The sequence below is a fragment of the Anolis carolinensis genome, chromosome 1 (assembly GCF_035594765.1).
Source record: "Anolis carolinensis isolate JA03-04 chromosome 1, rAnoCar3.1.pri, whole genome shotgun sequence".
NCBI lineage: Eukaryota > Metazoa > Chordata > Lepidosauria > Squamata > Dactyloidae > Anolis > Anolis carolinensis.
Window position 1 is genome coordinate 5,106,222 of NC_085841.1, and position 21,640 is coordinate 5,127,861.

General features: G+C 40.6%; 1 protein-coding gene across 12 annotated transcripts in view; it reads left to right on the plus strand.

Annotated features, from left to right (window-relative positions):
- Positions 1-21,640, plus strand: part of hmbox1 (homeobox containing 1) — a 117,265-nt gene that overhangs the window by 68,557 nt on the left and 27,068 nt on the right. For all 12 annotated transcript variants that reach the window (XR_507253.3, XM_062968814.1, XM_062968809.1 and 9 more), the window contains exons 5-7: positions 8,048-8,158; positions 15,107-15,260; positions 20,473-20,555. Coding sequence is in view for 11 of the 12 variants with exons in the window: in XM_062968814.1 (XP_062824884.1) it covers positions 8,048-8,158; positions 15,107-15,260; positions 20,473-20,555 (348 nt within the window). In the remaining variant the exon portion in view is untranslated. The remainder of the gene's footprint in view (positions 1-8,047; positions 8,159-15,106; positions 15,261-20,472; positions 20,556-21,640) is intronic.

Sequence of the window (21,640 nt, forward strand, 5' to 3'; positions counted from 1 at the left end):
ACTGACAGAGCAACATGCATACATAGCTAAATATTATATTTTTTATTTGGGGGTATAATTGATATTTCTGTAAATTCTGACTCATACCAAAACTTCTTCTGATTCAGAGTCTAGGTGAGAACCCGACGTTTTAAAAGTTGGCAGAACTTTGAAGCTAACTTTAAAAGAGACCTACTGAATATATTAGGAGATAATGTAATGTTGGCTATATTGCTATTGGTAGTGGAATGAAAACATAGGAAGAGAATGAAACTGAGAAGCTTTTCTGGCTGACACATGTGTGCTCCATTGTTGTCATTTTCCATTATTGGCTGTCTCTGCAATATGACATCTTTTCAAATATTTAAACATGGCTCTCATGTCCCTTCGCAACCTTCACTTTTCCATGCTAAACATACCCATGGTTTCCAGACTCTTGACCATTTTGGTGACCCTTTTCTGGATGCCTTCCAGCTGGTCATTATTCTCCATTAACCATCGTTGCAGAAATGGAGACATTATTCCAGGTGAGGTCTGACCAAAGCAGGAATACTGTGTTCAGTTCTGATCACCACAAAGATTAATATCTTTTTCATATTAGCCATTACATGCACTCCTTTCTAAAAATATATGCAGAATGGACTATTGCCCATTTTTGACACCATGCAATTCAATCTTCTGTCACAATCATTGCTGAGAACAGAGCTGGAAGTCAGAGAAGACAATATAGGGTTGTATTGATGTTAACTATAAGTTCATATGAGGCATGTTGCAGCCAGAGTATGTGACCGACCTCTGAAGCAATTGTTTCAACAAATCAGAGCTTGCAAACCTACTCCTTTTCGGCTATAGTTCTTCAGTTTTCATTCTCAATGGCTAAAGGATTCTGGAAGTTGTTGTGTACAGAAAAAGGAAAAATTCCAATCTTGTGCAACATTGAAGCACTTGCCCTCTTGAGGATATCATAGTTAGGGTTAGGGTTTATAGCTCAGCTCTTCTGACTGTAATGAACTGCATAGTGTACACTGAAATGGTTAATTTCAGAGTACGCTGATTCTGTGCACAGCCGCTCTTTATTTGTTTTCCTCTGTTGAATATGTCCAGAATGAGATCATTTCCATCCAGCCTGCAGTTACTGTCGTCACCTTCCCTTTTCGTATCACCTTTTAACTAAGTAGAAGGCTGCCTGCTTGGAGAAGTCAAGCCACATTAAGCGGTGTGTTGAGAATTAACATGTAGGGAGGGACACACCTGCATGAAAGCAGACCTGCTGGAAAATATTAACTTCTTTCCTTTCATCCATCCCTGAGTCAGGACTGTGAGGTGGGCTGGGCTGGAATTTTTATTTATTCAGTTCTCGGACAGCAGAATAAATAACTTTTCTCTTCACTTGGCCAGAGTATGAGATTTTTAGTGTGTTATCGATTAATTTTTTGCATTTTAATGCTGGCTGCAAACAAATGTTTGCACCTAAAAAAGCCTTGTTTTATCCAAGGCTGACATTTTTGAATAGAAAACAGTTCATTCTGCATAAGATAACACTGTTTTCTGCTCGGAGATGCAAAGGATTGTTGTGCAAGTGGTAAGGGGAAATAGGGGCATAATTATTGTATTCTTTATTTTTCTAGAGATGGGGAATAGGAGAGGAATTTAGCATTAGCAGAACCATCACCTAATGACATATTTTTATTATTTTTAATTAGATTAAATCTGCATATACAGTAGAGTCTCAATTATCCAACACTCGCTTATCCAACATTCTGGATTAGCCAACGCATTTTTGTAGTCAATGTTTTCAATACATTGTGATATTTTGGTGCTAAATTCGTAAATACAGTAATTACTACATAGCATTACTGCGTATTGAACTACTTTTTCTGTCAAATTTGTTGTATAACATGTTTTGGTGCTTAATTTGTAAAATCATAAACCTAATTTGATGTGTAATAGGCTTTTCTTTAATCATTCCTTATTATCCAACATTTTCGCTTATCCAACGTTCTGCTGGCCCGTTTATGTTGGATAAGTGAGACTCTACTGTACTTGTGTAGGAATTGGATAATAGGTCAAGGTAAAGGTTTTCCCCTGACATTAAGTCCAATCATGACCGACTCTGGGGGTTGGTGCTCATCTCCATTTCAAAGTCGAAAAGCCGGCGTTGTCCATAGACACCTCCAAGGTCATGTGGCCAGCATGACTGCATGGAGCGACGTTACCATCCTATTGATCTACTCACATTTGCATGTTTTCGAACTGCTAGGTTTGCAGGAGCTGGGGCTAACAGCGGGCGCTCATTCCGCTCCCGGGATTTGAACCTGGCACCTTTTGGTCAGCAAGTTCAGCAGTTCAGCGCTTTAACACACTGTGCCACCAGAGACCCCCGAATTGGATAATAATAGTACATAAGAGTGGGGATCTCCCACCCTATATTCCTTTCCTTCTTCCTTTCTTTCCCTCCTTCCCTTTAGACAAGGCATTCTTTTTTTAGGAGAGAGGAGCAAAAAGAATGTCTCTTCCTAAGATCAACCTTGGGATCCTGTCTTATAAAGACAAGAATTCTACTACCAAATCAGTCAGTCATTCTAGGTTATCTACAAAGCTTTGAAATCAGTTTAATGTAATCAACAGATACAGCAATAATTTCAGAAGTAATTTATTTTAAAAGTATATCAGATCAGATTTCAGGGCACTATTATGTGTGAATAATAGGTAACCAACTACCTTGGTCATGTCTGCTAGAGACAGAGTCCTAGAATCATTAAGTTGGGGAAAAACCTAAGGGCCATCCAGTCCAATCCCCTCCATCCATGCAGGAACACACACTTAAAGGACACTTGACAGATGGCCAGCCTCTGTTTTATAACCCTCAAAAGAAGGGAGATTCCACCACATTCCCAGGCAGCATATTCCACTGTCAAACAGCTCTTACTCTCAGGAAGTTCTTCCTAATATCTTTTCCTATAGCTTGAATCCATTTGCTCAGTTGTCTAGGGCAGCTGAAAGTTCGAGTCATGTTACATTTTCTTCATATCAATTTTTTTTTTGGGGGGGGGGCAGCTGACAGCAGCTAGAACTATTGCTCCTGCTGTTGAACATAATAAAATAATAATCCTGTTAGTGTAAAGTTCTTAATTTGTTATATTAAATCCTATCCAAAAAAAGCTACCAATAAAGCATTCAGCCAAAAAATATTGACATAGTTTGGATTTTTTACATTTTATTTTTAGAAACTCCCCAGAAAGGGTTTCTGTACTAAGATAAACAAGATTCTTATGGGTTGGAACAATATTAATAATATACAGATAAGGCGGATGACAGAGCAGACGGAAGCTAATAATAGCTTGGCTGGAACATCAGGGAGTAATTGAGCTTTCTTTCTTTCTTTCTTTCTTTCTTTCTTTCTTTCTTTCTTTCTTTCTTTCTTTCTTTCTTTTGTGCTCTCTCCTTCTTGAAGTGAGCCTTGAGAACCGCATACGTTGGGACCAGGCTGTGAGTTAGAGGAGAGGTTGCTTGAATGTGGTCCTCTTAGTTTGCTGTAGTTTCTTTTAGTTCAGTGTGATCCAACCCGCAGCCCATGGGCCGCATGCGGCCCACCAATTCATTGTTGTTGGCCCTTGCCTTTCTTACTGGAATCATAGAATCATAGAATCATAGAATAGTAGAGTTGGAAGAGACCTCAAGGGCCATCTAGTCCAACCCCCCGCTAAGAAGCAGGAAATCGCATTCAAAGCACCCCCGACAGATGGCCATCCAGCCTCTGCTTAAAAGCCTCCAAAGAAGGAGCCTCCACCATGGCCCGGGGGAGAGAGTTCCACTGCCGAACAGCCCTCACAGTGAGGAAGTTCTTCCTGATGTTCAGGTGGAATCTTCTTTCCTGGAAAAATATTTTAATTTAACATTAGGAAAAAATCATTTACCCTTCTAACTGCTTTAAGTTTTTAAGAATTCGTTTTATTTCTCGAATGTCTCTGGCCCTCACATTCCTATACTAAAGTTTGATTGGACCTCGGGCAACTAAAGCTTGGACCACACTACTTTAGTTAATTAAAAGTGTTCCAGCAGATGGGAAAAGGGGATATTTTAAAGGTAACAGTGAAAGAAATTCTGGCAACAACCAAATAAAGCCTTAAAACATTATAATCTGAATCCTAGCGATTATTTCTAGCAATTGATCAAATCAGTTGTTGACTGGTGTGTGGATAAATATTTGCCTTGATCTGTTTAAATACATTGAAAAAGATAAAGGTCCTTCAGAAATGTGAGATTTTAGAAATCAGCATTAAGTCTAGTAATGGTAAAAGCACTTCCCTGATCACATGTGGGTCAGGTGCCTGACTCATAGGGTTGTCAATTGATGTACAAGTAGAGCTCCTGTGCCTTTAATTGTCATTTCAGAGAGGGAATTTCAGCAGGTATTGCCTGTCATCAGCCAGTATTGCATAGTGGTTTGAGCACTGAACTACCGTACACACTCTAAAGTTCAAAAAACCCCATGATAGCCTTCGGGTCACTATAGGTTGGAAATGCATTGAGAGAATAACAATAAAATTCCTTCTTTTACACAACCCTTTGGCCTAAGAAACCTGAAGACACCAGATCTTGTCTGATTTTGGAAGTTAAGAAGGATCAGGGCTGGTTAGGACTTGGATGGAGACTACCAATGAACACCAGATGCTATAGGGAATGTTTAAGAATAAGACAATGGCAAGCCACCTTGAGTATTTCTTGCTTTAAAAATCCCTATGAAATCCATGGTCTCACAATAAGTTAACATATACAAACATTCAACCATTATAAGGATAGGAGACCTGCCTTGTAATTGTCTTCCAAACCCAACTGGCTCAGTCCACAAACGGAAATATTAAACTGATCTTAGACACAAACACATACCATTTCAAAAGTGTATAGCGATGTAATCATTCTATTGTATCATTTATCATAGTTATACATCCTTCCTGATATCGTTATCCGATTCATCTTCACACTTCTCCAAAAATTAATCCCCTCTTCTCTTTTAGTGAATCCAAACTCATGAAGATAGGGCTGTTTCTCTGTACCAACCAGAACAGTATAATGACAAAACTGCTATTTACTACCAGGTCTTGCGCATTATGAGTGTGTGCGTCTGGATCATTCTGGCCAGCACAAAATGAACGGCCGAGTGAGTCATTCCGTTTCCTGGTGGACGTGTTCATAATATCCTATAGGACATCGTTCTGCTCTTCCCCACCCTGCCGTTGTCTATCTTTGCAGGCGGTCGGAGCAATTAATCTCAATAATGTCACTTGAAAATTAGCTCTCTTCAACTGGAGAGCTCAAAGCCTTTTATAATATTATTAATAATAACAACAATGGCTGGGATTTTTATCATGCATATCGGATATGTTCAATCCCAAAGACAACCAAACTATGCCATTGGTACTGGGGAATGTTTCTTATTTTGTAACTTGCATGTTGCATCTTTTGAACTTCAACTGCAAGCACCTTCAATCTGCAACTCCTGTCTGTTTTTTTTTTAATTGAAGATGTCACCAGTCTTTCAGTCTCAGGGCTGATTTCTTGTTTTCGAGGTTGAGCACTGCGAATTCCTGTGGTAGAAATGGTAAGGATCACCATTGATCCCACAGAAAAGCACCAGCTGTGAAATACCCCATTGGTGTTTGAACTTAGCCACTCCAGTAATACTAGTGTAGTGTTCCCAGAGGGATATGTATGCATTATGATAATAGCTTATTAAACAGATGTTCATTGTGCAATTAAAGATTAGAATTAGTCCTCCACATTTTGCTGGATCCCCGCAAAACTGGGAAAACCACAAATAAATAGATACGAGGGTTTTTTTAACACTTATAGGAAACTCTAGGTTCTCCAGTATGCTTCTGTAGTCAACTTCTGGCTGAAAATTGGGCTGAAAAACAGTTTAAAAATCCAAAAGTGGCACAGAAGTCGGGAGATCTGGGACCCTTTGGTCCTTACTCATCTCCAAAAACCCCGAAAATCAGTTACTTTTCAGTCAATTCTTGGAATGTGAAGTGACATCGCATCACTTCCTGTTACGTTGTGACCCACAAGGGTGGATTGGGGAGGGTGAATGGCCCCAGCCATGCTGCAGTTGTCTTCCCTTTGTGTAAATAGGAAAGTGGGATATAAATAAATATACTGAAATAATAATAAATATAACTGCATCAACAACAATAGCAACAACAATAATAAATATAAAGATTCATAGTTCTTTATGTTCGGGGTGAGGGGGGTATCTCTTCTTTGCAGGGAGCTACTCTTTGGCCTATGCCAATTGTTATGCTTCTATAAATCCAGAAAAACACTACTATGTTGAACCTCATTTCTCTATCTATAGTCTGCATTTATATGAAGACACTCACACAATTTACTTTTAACCAGAAGTGTTTTTTACTTATTTGTTATATGTATTAATGCCCCATGTTTCTCTCATTGAGTACAAACTGGCATATACAGTAGAGTCTCACTTATCCAACACTCGCTTATCCAATGTTCTGGATTATCTAACACATTTTTGTAGTCAGTGTTTTCAATACATCGTGATATTTTGGTGCTAAATTCGTAAATACAGTAATTACTATATAGCATTACTGCGTATTGAACTACTTTTTCTGTCAAATTTGTTGTCTAACATGATGTTTTGGTGCTTACTTTGTAAAATCATAATGTAATTTGATGTTTAATAGGCTTTTCCTTAATCCCTCCTTATTATCCAACATATTCACTTATCCAACATTCTGCCCGCCCGTTTATGTTGGATAAGTGAGACTCTGCTGTATGTCTTTCTTTCTCCTACAATATCCTCTCAGCAACATGGTCAGGTAGATCAGGCTTGAAACACCTTGGTGGGAGCAAAGTCCTCAATTGCTGCATGGCTTAGTTGGAAATAGAACCTGGATCTCTAAAAGTTGAGTACAGTTTCTTGACTATTATATCCCATTCATTGCCTTGTTTTCATTAGGTAAAATTTGACAGCCTGCATCTTACCAGTTCATTTCAGTTGGGATAGATCTATTGACTCATTTATTGTTTAGTAAGTCAACAGGTAGAAAAGTCCATTTGAATCTTAGAGTTGAAGGAATCACAAGAGGTTGGAACCCACAGTTTAAGAAGCAGTTCAATTCCTTACCATGTAGCAATGCAGAAATAAATAATCCCGAAAGATTTGCAGTCTTAGTTTAGATGGAATTTCTTTTCTAGTGATTTGAATCCATTGCTTCACTTTCTGGTCTCAGGAGAAGCAGGCAACGAGTTCTCTCCATTTCCTAGAGGATATCTCTTCAGATATTTAGTTTTCTATCACATTATTTCTCAGTTTTCTCCAGGCTATACATACCCAATTCCTCCAGTAATTTCTCATAAGACTTGGTTTTGAGACTTCGTGACATCTTGGTTGTCCTTCTCTCAATATGTTCCAGTTTATCAATATTCTTCTTGAACTGTGGTGCCCAGAACCGGACACAGCATTCTAGATTAGATCTGACTAAAGCAGAATAGAGTGACACTACTATTTCTATTGATCTGGACACTATATAGCTATTGATGCAGCCCAGAATTGTATTAGCTTTTTTTTGGGGGGGGGGGGGGGGCTGCTGTGTCATGTTTAGCTCATGGTCTACAAAGATGCCTAGATCCCTTTATGGATTTACTGCATTCAAGTCAGGTGTCACTCATCTTATATTTATTCCTTTCATATTCTCTGCTTGTTTGTAGAACCTTTTATATATCCTTGTTGAAATCCATATAATTTTTTTTAGTTTTGATCCAGCTCTCCGAACTGACAAAGCCATTTTGATTCCTGATTCCAGCATCTGTTGTGTTTGGCAATTCCAAGGAGCTGCTCTGGTTAGGAATAATAGCAAGAATTAGGCCAGTGTTCTTGATGTGTTTGGTTCCTCATTTGAAGCCAAGCCAACATCAGTCACCCAATCCTACCTAGAATCTTGTGGACAGCCTTGCTTCGGCTTTAATATTTTTATTTAATGTTTGTGGGTGGAAAAGCCATGGCCCCTTCTCCTGACTTTTTCTCTTTGTCTCTTTCCTGCAGGGATCAGTCAGAGTCGGATCTCCCATTGGCTGTTGCAACAGGGATCGGACCTGAGCGAACAAAAGAAAAGGGCCTTTTACCGATGGTACCAGCTTGAGAAGACAAACCCCGGTAAACAAAACCAAGCCGAGACACTCCGGCCGTTCCCTCTGAACCAAACCTTTTGCCCAGCGGCTGTGAGTGTTGTTGGCTTCATCGTGCTTCGGTCGGCATGGAACCCCCTCCCCTACTCTACTCTCCCCTCCCCAGTCAATGTCCTCTTTTGGAAATGGGATTTGGGTGGGGTTGGCAAAGGGGGCGCAAAGCACTAGAGAATCTTGTTAGAGATGCTCTTTTCAAATAGGCAAAGGCCAGGAGCATCAAGGGCAGGGATTTTGCTCCTGTGGAACCTTCTGTTGATGAAATGATGGGCATACTATAAGGCCAGGAATTTATGTGATTCCTCTCAGCACCCTTTCAAATCCCTGTATCCCTCGAAATGCTTTAGAGTAAACAGCTCTCAAAAATTTCCAACAAAGAACATTGGTCAAAATGCAAACAAATCAGCAAACAGCTGTACTGGCAATTTTGTTTCTGCTCATTTTTGGCTGGTTTTCCTAGGAGTGGACTGATGGGGGAGGGTTCTATTGCACCCTTCCCATCTTCCACCATTTGCAGAACAGCAGTTTAAGAGCAACAAGATTAACTGAACAAAAAGAAGTGCATCGGCTGGCATCGTATGACTACTCATTTGCTTTCCAGGAGGTGTCACTATTGTTTCATTACCAAAAAACCCCCATGAAGGCAGAGTTTAGCACTTTTTCAGGGAGTTTTTCCTCTGCCACTGAACTTCTTGATAACCTGAGCTGTTTTATAGTAGAAGAGAGAGCCTTGGAAGTTGCTAGACATTATCTCATTGCACGTTTTTTAAAATGAGTTGCTTGGGTAGCTAGCTACCTAACAGGCATGCTGCAATAGTAGATTTTTTTTGTATCTTTGCAGCATTGGATTAGATGTTTTGTGAATTTCTTCCCTGGTTCTGCAATATAGATTTTGTGTTGTTCTCCAATAGAGAACTTCATTTGGAAAAGCTTGAGGCTAACTCTTGAGTATTCAACCTGCCCCAATTACCTTTCTGATATTGGTGGCTGTTGTGGAAGAAAGAGATTTCAATGGGTGTGAATTGGGCTAGAATGTTGTAAATGACCGAGTTGTGTTTAACTTTTGTTAAAATTATATTTGGTGTTTAATAATCTTGAAATTATCCTCGAATACTATTCCTTGGAGAAAACCAGATTGGATATTGATACAGTACAATCTAGTAATTTATTACCAGTATTGTACTATACTAATATAATATTGTATGTAAATTTAATTTGTAAGCCGCTCTGAGTCCCCTTCGGGGTGAGAAGGGCGGCATATAAATGTAGCAAATAAATAAATAAATAATAAATAAATAAATAGGAGGCAAGTAGATAGGTAAATAGATGCCAGGATTCTTAAAGGTAGCAGGGTCATGAGAACTGGTAAAGACCAAAGCTGTTTTGAATCAAGAGAGGTCTCTGGAATAACTATGCAGCAGAAACTGATAGCTTCCATGTCAGTGGAGCAATGAATCCATTCTGGGTTGTAGCCTGAGCATTAGAAAAGATCACCAAAATGTTGAACCCTAGAGCCCCTGCACAAATAGGCCCTCACCTTGGATAGCTCCATTGGAGGTTGGGTATAGGGGTAGGTGGGTGAACTGCTGTCCACAGTTTATAGCTCCAGGAGATCATCTCTTGGGTCTGACAAAGTCTCACAATCCTCCCCACAATTTTTGACCCAAGAACCACTCGGAAAGTCTCCCAAACATGTGAAAGTACACAAAAAGTCTCACCCCACCCTAAAAGCACCTAGGCAGATTTCCTCTACTATCTCTCTCAAAATGACAACAGAAGCGACTAGATTTTTTTCTCTAGGCCTTTTGCAAGGCCAGCCCTTCAAAGAGGTGCAGTTTCTGGACTTGAAGTTGAGTTTTGCTCCACTGATAGACTTTTGTGTCACCCTGACAAATCACACTTTGACATCAGCAATTGTAATTCATTAGGACAGGCCTAATTAGTCTGGCTGGCAAAGGGATGGCCAGTCAGCTCAGTGAGAGCAACCTTGGCAATGCTCTCTGTCTCTTTTTTCCGGCCACCGCAGACTCAGAGATGTGATAGTTTTGGCCTGCAACATGGGGCAACAAGTGCCTGCATGGGTTCTTTTTAATAAAATAAAAACATTGGACCATTCTTCTTGGACTTGGTCCCATGCTTTGCTTTGTTTGAATGTCAGTTATGGTGACACAAGATCACTTTGGCTAGTGGCAGAAAACAATTCCCACAGAGTTCCAAAAATTATAGCAGGTCTTTGTTAGCTCTGCCTGGTTTGTGTGGGTCTTTTTGAAAGCCGAAGCAGAACAATTCTGTTTCAATGAGGCAACCCACAGCTTGTGCTAGAAGATCCAGATTACTTAGCCTCCATAGTTTTGCATGGGATTACCATTATTATAAAAGTTATATACAGTCATCTTTTCACATTACCTGAGATTAGGGGCATAGTGAAAAACTGCAAATAAAAACATGCTAGATTATTTGTTACTTCTCTCATGGAATCTGTAGGTTCCTCAGCAGAACTCTGTGGTCAATAGAAGTTGACAATAAAATTGTACTAGAATACCTAGAGACTTCTAGAGGGAAGATTTTACTTTGTGAATAATCAAATCCACAAAATGTGTGAATATTCAAATCTGCAAAAGTCAACCCTACAGATGTAGAGTGCTCACTGTATACCTGCATATAAGTCTAGAATTTTTAATTAAAAAATCAAACCCCAAAACTTGGTAGACTAATCCATGGGTTAGTTTAAGTATTATACCTTAACTCTTAACAAAAAGTCAACCATTGTCTTCTTTGAGGAGAGTGATGACAGACTTTTCAAATTGCCTGGCCAGGAAAATGGCAGTGGCGGCCAAAAGCAGTTGCCCCCCTGAAGTGACCTTGGTGCTTTCCCCTTTTCATGGAGTGATGTATCTACAAGTCATATAAACTTTCATAATTTTGTTCCCCAAAGCTGACTGCGACCTATATTTGAGGTCAATTTATGCACGAGTACATGCAGCAATTTATCACACAGCCTTTATGATATTTCGACAGAAATAACTTCCTATTAGTTCAATGTCTAGTACAGAAGTGGAAATCACGGAGCCCTCCAGATGTTATTGGGCCTTAGAGCTCAGCATCCTTAGCTGACATAACCAGTGGTGAGGAATGCTGGAAACAGCAGCCAGACCACATCTGGAGGGCATGTTGGTATCTGCTCTGAATGCTTTATAGTTGCAGTCTCTTGCTTTCATGCAGAGCAACTCCAGAGAGTTTTGAATATTCATCATTTGATTTGATTTAGAGTTCATTTACACTCTGACTGCAGACTGCAGCCAGGAAATCAGAAGACGTTTACTTGTTGGGAGAAGAGCAATGGCCAACCTCAACAAAATAGTGAAAAGCAGAGACATCACACTGGCAACGAAGGTCTGCATAGTCAAAGCAATGGTATTCCCCATAGTGACCTATGGATGTGAGAGCTGGACCATAAGGAAGGCTGAGCGAAGGAAGATAGATGCCTTTGAACTGTGGTTCTGGAGGAAAATCCTGAGAGTGCCTTGGACCACAAGAAGATCCAACCAGTCCATCCACCAGCAAACAATGCCCGACTTCTCACTGGAGACAAGGATAATGGAGGCAAAGTTGAAGTATTTTGGCCACATCATGAGAAGATAGGAAAGCTTGGAAAAGATCACGATGCTGGGGAAAATGGAAGGAAAAGGAAGAGCGGCCAACCAAGGGCAAGATGGATGGACGGTATCCTTGAAGTGACTGGCTTGAACTTGAAGGAACTGAGGGAGGCGACAGCCGACAGGGAGCTCTGGCGTGGACTGGTCCATGAGGTCACGAAGAGTCGGAAATGACTAAACGAATGAAGAAGAAGAAGAGGAAGATATAGATTTAATGCAATTTCACCTAGTAAACACAAGTTCACCTAGTAAATACTATGAGCAAACTTCGGCCCTCCAGGTTATTTGAACTTCAACTCCCACAATTCCTAACACCCTACCGGTTATTAGGAATTGTCGGAGTGGAATGCCAAAACACCTGGAAGACTAAAGTTTACCCATGCCTGGCAGGCCAAAAAGGGGCGCAAACCGTGGTGGTTGCCCATCCCTGCTGTACACTTTCCTTGAACCATGGATCGTTTTTGGGACCTCCAGGTCAATGCTCTTCCCTTTTGTTGAGGATCTGAGATGATAGAGTTGCCAGAGTTGGGGCAGAAGAGGGCCTTGAACCAGTCACGCTTTTGAGGCTCTGGCCAAATGAGGTCATCTCTTGGCCGCACTGCTGCATGGATGCTGCCGACATATTCAGAGACGGGTGGGGAAGAAGCATATTTGGTATTCTGAAGGCAAACCTTGTCAATAAATGATTTACATGAAAGCAGACGTATGGCAGAGGCAAATTTATAGATTTTTTTTTGGCCTTCCTTTTAACTAAGAAGCATCTTTGAAATGCTTGTCTTCTAGAATCACTTTGCATCTGTTACCTGGATGCTAAGCAGGGCAGAATTTCATTCCCCCAATTTGCTTTGAAGTTGAGTGTCAAGTTGTTCCCCTGAGAGAAGGAGGTCGACTTGGGAACCTCAAAGGCTGGCTCTTTTACCTTGCGCATACCCTTCTGAATTTACCATCCGTGTGTTTGCACCAAGTTTTCTCTTTTTTGAAAAAAGCCCCACCCTGAATCTAAATCCGATCAGAGATATCTTCCAAGTTACCTATATGGGCTGGAATCCTCCTGGGATGCTACAAAAACTGTGCTGACAATTGTATTTATATATGGAGAAAGGGATATAAAGGTGTGGAAAAATCAGGGGAGATCTTTTTTCCTCACACATTTTCTCCAATGTTAATTATAGAATATTTTCTCTTATAATGAAATAAAATACTTTGAGATGAGCACTCCCCACATTATTTCTGAAAAACTACGAGTATGTAGGAGGTAGAGTTTTGTGTAAGAATTTTCTGTATGGTATATCACATCACTGCAAGTCCTCTTCTTTGTTTTCTTGTTTCAGTTTTTTTATGGCAATTAGTTTCTTTTATCTGCTGGCTCTATAAAATGGTAGTGGAGTTTTTAAAAGAAATATAAATGTGAATTTTTTTTTTCTGTTTTTGTTTCTTGCTTTTGTCTGCTCCTCATAAACTGGTTCTTTAGGGTCCAGATGTTCTTTAGAGGTCAGAACCTGACAGGTCCATTAGCAAACATGCATACATACATATATATTCCATTTGTAATTATATTATGAATAAACAGTAGTTAATACGTCAGATGTGATAACTTTATGTCTAGCCAAGCTATACATGAAGCATTGTGTTTTCCTAAAGCAGCAAAGGGATTTTCAATAGATGCTCAAGCCCCATGATGATATACAATGGCCTTGAAATTGTCTCGTATACAAAATTGCAAAGTCAAGGTTTGCCTCTTTGAATATGTTCAAGATGTGAATGGTTGAATCTCTGATGCAAAAACTGTAGATACAGAAGGCTGACTGTATATTGCATTTTTGGTTCCAGTACCTTTGCAATTGAAAAAAGAAACCCTGAAAAAGGTTTATTTTGCTACGTATCGAATGCACAGAGGTTAGTCTATTAAGAATGTTGCTGGCACACTCTCTGAACAAATCTTTCTGCCAGCAGTTGAGATTGACCACTGAGATTTGCTGGAGGATCCAGAGAGTCCTGGAGAGGTATTCTCTCAGCTAAAAAAAGTAGTTTTTTTATTTGTGGGTTTTGCATTTTTGTGTAAGTCCTGCTCACCTAATCTGGGAAATGTGGAGGGCTGGTTGTATTTGTTGTCTCTTGTAACAACCTGGGTATCTGCTGACTGTGAAGGCATGGGTTGAATGATGCTGGGCTACAACAGATGACAGGTTGAAAAGCTGCTTCTGACGTCTTGCAACCTTACCCATTAAATTGATGATTGGCTTAGTTAACAAATAATGCGCAACAGCCTCCAGTACTGGGTGGACAATTGCAATGAGGCCAGGCATCAGTCTTCTGCTTCTGCAATCCTCTAAGGGTCTTCACGGACTGCCAAAAAATCCCACAAAAAGCCAGAATTCTACTTAAAAGATTTGAAAAAAGTCACTATTGGTTGTATTCAAGATTTGGTAATAAACAGTGCAGGAGTAAAGGGCCAATAACCTATTCAGAGTTGTGTTTCCTAGCTAAACAGTTCTTTCCTCCCCTTTGGCCAGGAAACGGGTGGTACAGAACATATTGAGGGGTTGGGAGGCCCCAAAAAGGAACCCAGGGAATGGATGTTGACCAAGGTGTTCCCATTTCCCACCTTTGTCATCCGGGCTTGTGTTTGCCATTCAGAAATGGAAAAATATCTTGGTTTCTCTGTTTTCCTCTTTCTTTTGAATGGGAATAAGTCTCTTCCCCTTTGGGAGTTGTTCTTGTCAGTGAAGAAACATCAACACTTGTACATAGAGCTATTAGGGACAGTGGGAATGTACCTAATAGCTCTATATAGGCCTGCTGTCTTGTTTTTCATCTGTTTCCTATATCTTTGTGTATCGAGATATTTTACTTCCTGCCTGTGTGTGTAGAGTCCACTTCCCCTTTCCTCCCCAAAGTCTTCAGTGCTTTCTTCCTCTTTGCTTGAGAAGGGAGCATCATGATGCTTCTCTCTGCTTCAAGATGCCTTAACCAAAGACATGAGAGAGTCCGCATTATGGACTCTTCTGCCAAACTTTTGTCTATCTACTCTTTTATCTGAGTTGTATTACCTGAAACAATAAAAGTACGTTTTCACTTTTTTAAACCTTATCAGAACATCCTGCATATTTTTGCTCCTTTTCATACCATAAACTCATATATAGTCCTGGCTACACTGCACTCTACTCTGCTGTTGATACCAAATATTCCTACAGTTGTTGCTTCCTCTCAGAGCGAGTTACTTGGTTCTATAGACAAATGACGATCTTCTCTCATTTTTCCAGGGGCGACGTTAAGCATGAGGCCGGCCCCCATCCCAGTGGAAGAACCAGAATGGAGGCAGACGCCTCCCCCAGTCACAGCTACCTCGGGGACCTTCCGCTTGCGGCGGGGCAGCCGGTTCACCTGGCGAAAGGAGTGCCTGGCCGTCATGGAAAGGTGCGTGGCTGAGTTGAGGTCTTGGCGGATCCAAACCAGGAAACATTACCATGAAGCATCCAATATTAAAGTGTATAGGTCACATTGGAGGATCTGCAGTGATCTTTAACACCTAGCTGCTGTTTATTTGATCCTGGAGCACCTATTAGTATATACCAACAAAAATTTATGGAGTTGGGGAAGTAACAGCAGTTTAAAATGTCTGGGGTGACTTAAAGACTCACCTGTTGAATTTCACATCTTTAATGTGACAAATTCATACATTTTAGTAGAGACTACATCAATGCATCTGATTAACTGGGTTGATGTCAACTATACTTTGCCAAATGCAGCTCGCATGCAGCCCAAGGGTTGGCTTCCGGGAGGCCAAAGTTGTTGGGAAGTACTGTCTCTGGTCATGTGTGGGTTTATACCAGAGGAAAAGGCTTATCCCACATAAGCCTGGATCCATTAACATGCAACACTCCCTTGGTTATAGGATTGTCACTCCCAGTGTCCCTGGTGAGGCATGCTGGGAGTTGTATCTGGACTAAGCTGTGTTTAGGGGAAGCCTAATTCTTCAGGACCTTTTTCAGGACCACCCATATACCTACTGGACCTGTTAGGATCTGTAGGTCACCACAAGGGCTTTCTGATCATTTGGTTGCATTTGCCTAGTAAATATCTCTTATGTTCCTACAGTCATCTTGTTTTCTCCCTTCTGCTGGATGACTGCTGCCTGCTTAAGAATCAGTAGCCATTTATAATTAAATTCTCCTCCCTTTGCGTGCTTTGGAATTCCTCCCAGTGCATATTATTAGCTGTTTGGTGTTGTTCTTTTTTTCTGGTAGCATAGATTCAGAAACTTGCTCCCTTTCATCCCTCCTTCTCCCCCCCTTAACCAAATTTTGCTTGGAATATTTATGACCCAAAGGTTAAAGAGGCTCTCCAGCAGCAGTAGCACCAGTGAGTGAACATCTATATTTAAGCTGCAGGCTGGGTGTGGTCTAGAGAACTGCAATGCGAGGACAGCCCAGCTTTGCAGCTGCAACAACAGCAGGCATTTCTACTTTCTCTTCACCCTCAGGACCAACCCTTCGTTTACCTACTCCCTCTTTCAAAACACATCACCTGTGTTCTATCTACTCTTTGGAGTAAGGCTTGGTTTCTGTAAGGAAGAAAACTTAACGTGGTTCTGCATAATGCTTCAAGTGTAGGCTGAAATGGGAAGTGGCTATTTATTCATTCCCATTTCTGACCTTCCAGACACTAAGACGAATCTTAGCCTCAACATAGATAAGCCCAATACTTCATAGAGTCTTCGAACCCAAAGAGACCATAAAAGACATCTAGTGCAATGCCATGCAGGAACAACAGAAACAAATCTAAGATTCCCACAGATCTCTGTTTGAAAACCTCCAAAGATGGAAAGTCTGCCACCTTCCAAGGCAGTCTCTTCCACTGTTGAACGGCTCTTATGGCCAAGACATTCTTCCTAATGTCTTAGCATAATCTCTTTTCTTATCACTTCAATTTATTGAAGCAGCAGAAGACTTTGGTCCTTCTTCTCCAGCTGTTCCAATGGGGTCCTGGAACAAATCCCAGCAGACACCAAGGGCCCACTATAGACATTTAATAGAGAGGGTGCCTTTCAGCCCATGTCTTGCTTGGGGCTTCTCACAAGTGATATTACTATAGTTGCTGTAGATAGTCTTTCCCCCACTTTGTGGTTTTGACTTTTGCAAAGTTATCATGGATTCGATTCAAAATGTTATATCTAGGATTCTCTAGGTCAGGCCTGCATAACCTGCAGTCTTCCAGATGTTTTGGCCTCCCAACTCTCAGAATCCCTAGTCAGCTTGTTTAATGGCCAGGAATTCTTGGAGTCGGGGGCCAAAACTGCTGCATCTAGAGACTCAGGCTGTCCAAACCAGTGCTGGAGACTACGTCAGACCTTTTCTTCTGTGATTCCATCTTCAGAGAAAAATGGAAATATGCAGATTCTGTGAGGACTTTAGGTATGTGAGGTGATTGGTGATGTTTACCCCTAATAAAATACCACCTGCTTCTCACATAAACATTTACATATATATGGAGAGATGGCTTGCCATGTGCTTTCCTGCTGCTCTGCTCAAGTTGAGCCCTAATGGCACAGATTCTACTGAGCCGGCAGTATTTTTCAGCCCAATGGCATTGTCAAAATGAAACCGCCTCAAGGATATTTCAATCTTCTCGCCGTCCCTGTGCATTCACACCCAGCTCACATATTCCAGCCACTTTTCATTTTAATCCTTTACTGTCGCCCAGCACAAAAGGGATGGTTTGACTCCCTCCCTGATCAGCCATCGCCATGCTGACGGGCGCCTTTTGTCTAGAAAGCACAATTGCATCTGCCGAAGGTTTCTCCCCAGCCCTTTGCAATCATTCACTCTGTTCTTCCTTTTTCTCTCCCTGCCTTTCCCTGTGCCTCAGTGCTTCAAAGCAGGTCTGAGCTCGGCACGAGTCAAAGAGTTGTGCAGAAAAGCTTTCAGAACAGGAGTCTGTTTCTGTTGCTGTAGGAGCCACCCACCTGTAACCTATGCCCCTCTTTCCTTCCTTCCCATTCATAACACTGCATTGATGCTGAGGTGGTACAGTCAGTACTGTAATGTTAATAAGCAGTATGGTGTCTCTGAGGGATGTGAAAGATCAGCTTGGTTGAGAAAAACTGTATATGGATAGGCAATAGATCAATTATAGTTTTTCCTCAGCAATGGGTCAGTGGTGATATTCGCACTACTAGGATGTTGATAAAGAGCACAAGATATTTTGCAAGATATGGGAAAGGTTGGTTTGTCTAAAGAAAACATGAACATGGGTAGATCTAGGAGTCAATGCCAGTGCAATTCTATCCTACATCAATAGGAGTATAGCATCTAGATCAGTGGTTCCCAACCTGTGGGCCGTGGCCTAGCAGTGGGCCGCAGGAACAAAAAATCCAGTCTGCAAATTTCCTTCCTCTTTATTTATTTTATTTTATTTATTTTATTTATTTCCACTCCTTTCTGCAAAGCTGACCATTGCATTGGATAGACCATAGCAGCTCCAGATTATTAACTATGGTTTTTTCAGGCAAGTAGATGGTGAATACTGGATGGCATATGCTCTCTTTCAGAAACTAAAGCTGATGTGGTCTTTCCAATGCAATTTTATGAATTAGCACCTCAAATAACCAAATTGAATCTAAAGTTGACCAAAAACTGATTCGTAACCCTTTTGGTACTAATGTTGAAGAGTGGCCCCTGGTCAAAGTGGTCCCTGGTCAAGTGGGCCCTGGGGTTGGAAACCACTGATCTAGATTGAGGGATCAGCTTTTTGCGGCAGGGATTATGTGTTGGCAAGCGACGGAGGGGAAAGGAGCCAAAACGAGGATAGAAATGGAGGGGCTACACTGTAGATTTAGTACAATTTGGCACCACTTTAACTGCAGTGGCTCAACACTAGAGAATTCTGGGGCTTGTAGTTTGGTGAGGCACCAGCCCCAAAATTACCACTTCTGTAATTTCATAGCATTGAGCCAAGTGGTGCCAATACCATTTCTGTACACGCATCGTTCTGCGTCACGGTAATTCAGTTTTACTAGCAACCCAAAAGTTAAACCAACCCCTTAGAAGAGATATGATATTAAGACTGTGTGGTTTTAATTAATTGGTTTTCAATATTTGAGATGTTTTAATGGTTGGTTTTAATGTATATGTTTTATTTGCTGATTGTATGTTTGTATGACATTGAATTTTTGTCTATATATATATGTGAGCCGCTCTGAGTCTCCTTCGGGGTGAGAAGGACGTGGTAGAAATATGGCAAATAAATAAATTCCTACTCTGTTCTGCATAGGTCAGATCTTATCTGGGATAATACTGGGTTCAGTTCTGGGAAACACAATTCTGGAAGGATATTCACTAGCTGAAGGGTGAATAGCAATGGTTGGGAAGCCATGAATCCCTATGAAGAACGGCTTAAGGAGTGGAGTATGTTTAGGTTAGAGGAGAGGAGGTTAAGATGTGATACGGTAGCCATGTTTACATTTTTGAAAGGTGGTCACATTGAAGATGGTGCAGGCTCAAGAGATTAGGATGCAATGGAACAATGGATTCAGATTGCAGGAAAAAGATTCCACTTAAACATTAGGACAAATTTCCTGACTGTCAGAGTTGTTCAGCTGTGAAATATGATGCCTGGGAGTCAGTGGATGTTTTTAAACAGAGACTGGGTGACCATCAGTTGGCAATGCTGTGATTGTGTCTTCTTGCATGGCAGGAGATTGGACTGGATGGCCTTTGTGGTCTTGTCCAACTCTAGGATTCTGTGATTCTAAATAATGGGATTTTTTAAAATGTCTCGGGTCATAATTGTACTGTTACTTAGTAGAATGATGAGAAACACTTTTCTGGAGGAACTGTTAAGTGGAGAAATGCTTTGCATTGATACAGAGAGGACTAATTGCGTAGTTTCCTTAGAATGAGAGACAAAGGCAATGATCCTGTTAGGTGCAGATAAAGAACGTTTGACCTGCTGGACCTGCATATCTTACAAATCTTCATTTCATCCCGTTTCTATATTAATTTGTGGTTCACTAATTTCTAAACGCAGTACAAATACTCTACTCCAAATACGTAATTTGATTCATAATATATTTTAGTACAGTATTCTTGTTTGAAGGCATTTCCCATATATTTTGCAAGGTTGCAATATAGCTGTCCCTCAGTGTGCAACTATAGCCAACTCTTCCCTTTTGTGGGTTTAACTTTTGCGGATTTGATTATTCCTAGACTTGATGAATATATTCTGACTTGGAATCTATAGTTTGCAGTCATGGCTTTAAGTGGATTTGCAAATCATGGTTTATACCACCTTAATTAGTTTTGACATTGGGGAATTACATAACCCTAGTTAATTTTGAATCTGACTGTTGATGCCCATGAAAAGGGTAGGTGGGTATTTATGAGCTCTTTTCTCATTGCCCACAGTTCGAAAATCGAGACATTATGTCCTTACATCCAAGGAAGTACACAAAACTAAGGTGGGAAACTACTCATTCTTCTGAAAATAGCAAACGTATACCATCCATATCTTCAAGGGCAGTGATATTTGTTTCCCCACAGCCAGAGTTTCTGATAACTCTGCGGTTTGTTTGTTTTTAGCATGGAGAGGAGAGGCTGGATCTCTAAAAATGATGTGTTCTTTTCTGCAGCTATTTCAACGAGAATCAATACCCTGATGAGGCCAAGAGGGAAGAAATTGCAAATGCCTGTAATGCAGTGATACAAAAGCCAGGTATGGAAACCAATGGTGGCAGGGCTGGATTTAAAAGAAACCCATTTCTGTAGCAAATTGTTGTTGCCCTTTAATTATTAGTTCATTGCTTATCTCAGAGGTGGTCTGGAAGCAAGAAAGCAGTGCTAACCTACACTTAGAAACAAATGGGAAACACTCTGAAGATCATGTCAAAGCCTAGTTTGCGTTCCAGAAAGTATCCTGATGCATCAAGAGTTTTGGCTGTTTTTCCCTTGGATATTTTCTGTTGGATTCATGACATAGAAGTGACAAAGAAATCAAGTATATGGAATACAAAAACAGTCCTCCCTGCTTCTTGAAAGAGGATTTTTTTAAAAAAGAAACATAACATGTAAAATGACTTGCTAAGGTAAAAAACAAACAAACATTATATCACTTTAAATCGGGTTTGGCAAAGAGCCTGTGGCCTCCAAGTTGTTTTCAGGGGTCCTATTAACACCTAGTGGGGTTTTGTTTTTGTTTTTTTAAGTACCCCATCCTTTCATGAGATGCTAAATGAGGAATGTAAAATGGCCCAGACCATATGAAATAACCTATCTTAGTTGAAAGATTTTGGGATACTTTTTCTTGGTTTAACTTCTGTTACAAGTACATAGAGTGAAGATATAGGGGAGGACCTTTTTTGGTTCCTGCTCCCCAGACTGTGGATTTCCTTAAGCAAGGGCCCTTCTATGCTTTTTTCACCGTCAAGCAAAGACCTTTTTCTTTAGACAAGACTTCAGCTGTTAACTGGCTGTGGCAGAAGTGTATTCTATATTTCTATGTTCTTCTTCACTATGCTTTGGATGTGTGCTGAACAGTTTGATATTCATGTTTTAATAGGACTATTATTGAATGGTTTTAAAACTTCTTTATTAACAGGCTTTCTAGCTACACTTTGTTTTAATTTAAGTTTAAGACAACCCGGGTCCCATCCTGGGAGAAAGGTGGAATGTAAATTGAGTGAATAAATAAAATGTTGGATTAGAAAATGCCTTTGGTCTGACTCAGAGCTGGGAAGTAATGAGCTATATGTTAAGTAGCTACCTATAATGGATTGCTTTTCTGGATGCCGGAGGCATAAG